The 2500-nt window shown below is 35.6% G+C and overlaps 1 protein-coding gene across 1 annotated transcript in view; it reads right to left on the bottom strand.

Annotated features, from left to right (window-relative positions):
- cUnh1orf52 (chromosome Un C1orf52 homolog) overlaps positions 1 to 417 on the bottom strand; it is a 9438-nt gene extending 9021 nt beyond the window's left edge. Inside the window, exon 1 of the mRNA XM_081387741.1 lies at positions 1 to 417. This exon is cut by the window's left edge and continues 107 nt beyond it. Within this exon, the coding sequence (XP_081243867.1) occupies positions 1 to 172 (172 nt within the window). The 5' untranslated portion in view covers positions 173 to 417.
- Positions 418 to 2500: the final 2083 nt, after the last annotated feature.

The following is a 2500-nucleotide window of genomic DNA, read 5'->3' on the forward strand; positions in this document are numbered from 1 at the left end:
GCAGCGGCTCGGCGGCTCGTTTGCGGCTCTGCGGGTTCGAGGATCCGGACGGTTCCGGCTCGATGCGGCTCTTCTTACTGGACTCATGACTGTCCGAGTCACTGCTGCTGTCGCTCAGATCATCATAACCCATGAAGAAGTTACGGCCCTCGGGTTCCTTCTCATCGCTCATGGTGGATGAAGACGAGGAAGACTGTCGGATTCAATGCTTTTGGGTTTGGGATTCGGAACCGCAGATTAAAAACAACTAAACAACGGCCGCCATGTTGAATTTGGCGCGCGCTGATGATGTAATAAACATGGGTCGCGCGCATATACAGAATAAAATGACCGATTAAATCTCAAAAGAACGGATCACAAAAATAAAAGAAAATAGAACGTGATCATTTTTTAATTTAATAATGTATTTTTAAAATCAAGTATCTGGATTCAGGTGGCTGTTTAAATAAACAGCGTTGTCATGTGTTATCAGTTACATTTTGAAGCACTTGAACTTGTGGTTTGACCAATTACAGTCATTTGAGAAAATGAAATAAATTTAAACTTTAAATTAATCTTTCTATCTTGATATCAAAATTTATTTGGACACTGGCAACACTTAAAATGTAATGACCTTTCATTATATAAATATATATAAAATCATTAAGAATCATTTCTATATTTTGATGAAGCCACCGAGTATTTCGTCTGTTTTGATTTTATCCTGCTGTGGAAATAAATGCAGCAGAACAAAACACACAATACACATATCATCCATTCACAAGCTGCTTTATTTAACAAACCCAACAAAATCATTACAAACGCACAGTGTTAAAGGGATCATGGCACACTTAAAGTCCTGAGTCACATCTAGCAAACATTTCCAGACAGAACAGCTGATGATCGGCCAGTGGGAACAAGATTACAAGAAAATTCAAATACGGCAGACAGCAGAATCTATGGAAGATCATTTCCACCACATAGAAAAATTATGCTTTTGTAAATCATGAATATGACATAAAAATTCTAAATTATGTCATATGATGAAAAGACAAAATGACACACTAAATCAATTATGTTATGGAAATAATGACTTAAAAAGTCAAAATGATATCCATATTTATAACTTTATATAAGTCAATCTTCCGCCGGAACTCGCCTTGCATACAGACATTACCGGAAGCCAGTGATTATAGATTATAAAGTTATAAATATGGCTATTTTTCTAACACAAACACATCACTTCGCTTCAGAAGGGCTGTATTAACGCCGTATATATTACTTTTATGATGATGGATGTGCTTTTTTGGGCTTCAGAATCATCGCAGGCTCTGTTTAATCCCATTATAAAGATGGGAAGAGCCAGGATATTTTTAAAATATATCTAATATTGTGTTTGGCTGAAAGAATAAAGTCATATACACATGGCTTGAGGGTGAGTAAATGATGGGATACGTTTCGTTTTTGGGTGAACTATCCCTTTAAGTGTGACATAAAAAGGTGAAATTATGAAATTTATGAAACGTCATATGACTTTTTATTTCATATTTCGACTTTTTAATCTAGTATGCCTTGTGGCCTATGTCATAATTTTTCTTTATTACATAAATATGGCAGAAAAAGTAAAACGTTCTTCATAATGTTTATTTTTTAATGTCATTATTAAGATTTCCCAAAGCATTTTTTATTTTTCCTGGTGGAAATGAGCTTCCAGATATATATTTTTAGGATGATGATGATAGCAGATAATAACAAGGAAACTCCGGGTTGAATGCAAGTTCACGCACTTGGCTCTCCAATCCATGAGGAAACACGGAATTCCTTCAGGATGAGCGGATAGTAGTTGAAGTCAAACTAGTAAACACTGCTTTCTTTACGACTGTGATCTCATACAGTGACTTGGACGCGTTACGACCGGCTGTTGAGATAATACGGCAGAATATTTTACAAGTGTCTGGCAGAGAAATAACGATTACATATTCTGCAAAGCATCCACATGAGATAAAGAATGAGATGTCGTAAGATGATGACAGTATATCACATTTTTTTATAAAAGGCTGTCGAAGTGTTTGACGGTCGTCATCGTCTAAGTGTTGTTAGCACAACTGTAAATCCAGTTTAGCTGTTGTTGACCCGCGACTCTGGGCTTTAAATCTGCATTTTCTCTTCAGGAGGAGAAATAAACCGATGAGTTACGACAGAGAATGAATCTGTCTCTTCAGTTCGGAGAATCCTTAACACTATTAAAGTAAAAAAAAGCGCTAAACTGTGATGGAGGAAGCTAATTAAATCCACAGCTAGGCAGATTAGCAACTTTAGCTAATTGTCAAACACTCTAATCGGGTCTCCCCAAGCTGTCAGTTAATGATTATCCTAAGTATACATGAATGATAAACACATAAGTGCATAATAAAACCAATTGAACAATTTCTTACACGTGTTTAACTGTTAATTAACAAAAAATAACATTCAAGTGAATAATTGAACATCATTCATTTGTTTTATTTATAACTGAAATATG

The sequence above is a fragment of the Scardinius erythrophthalmus genome, assembly GCF_964197995.2.
Source record: "Scardinius erythrophthalmus genome assembly, chromosome: 15".
Lineage (NCBI taxonomy): Eukaryota > Metazoa > Chordata > Actinopteri > Cypriniformes > Leuciscidae > Scardinius > Scardinius erythrophthalmus.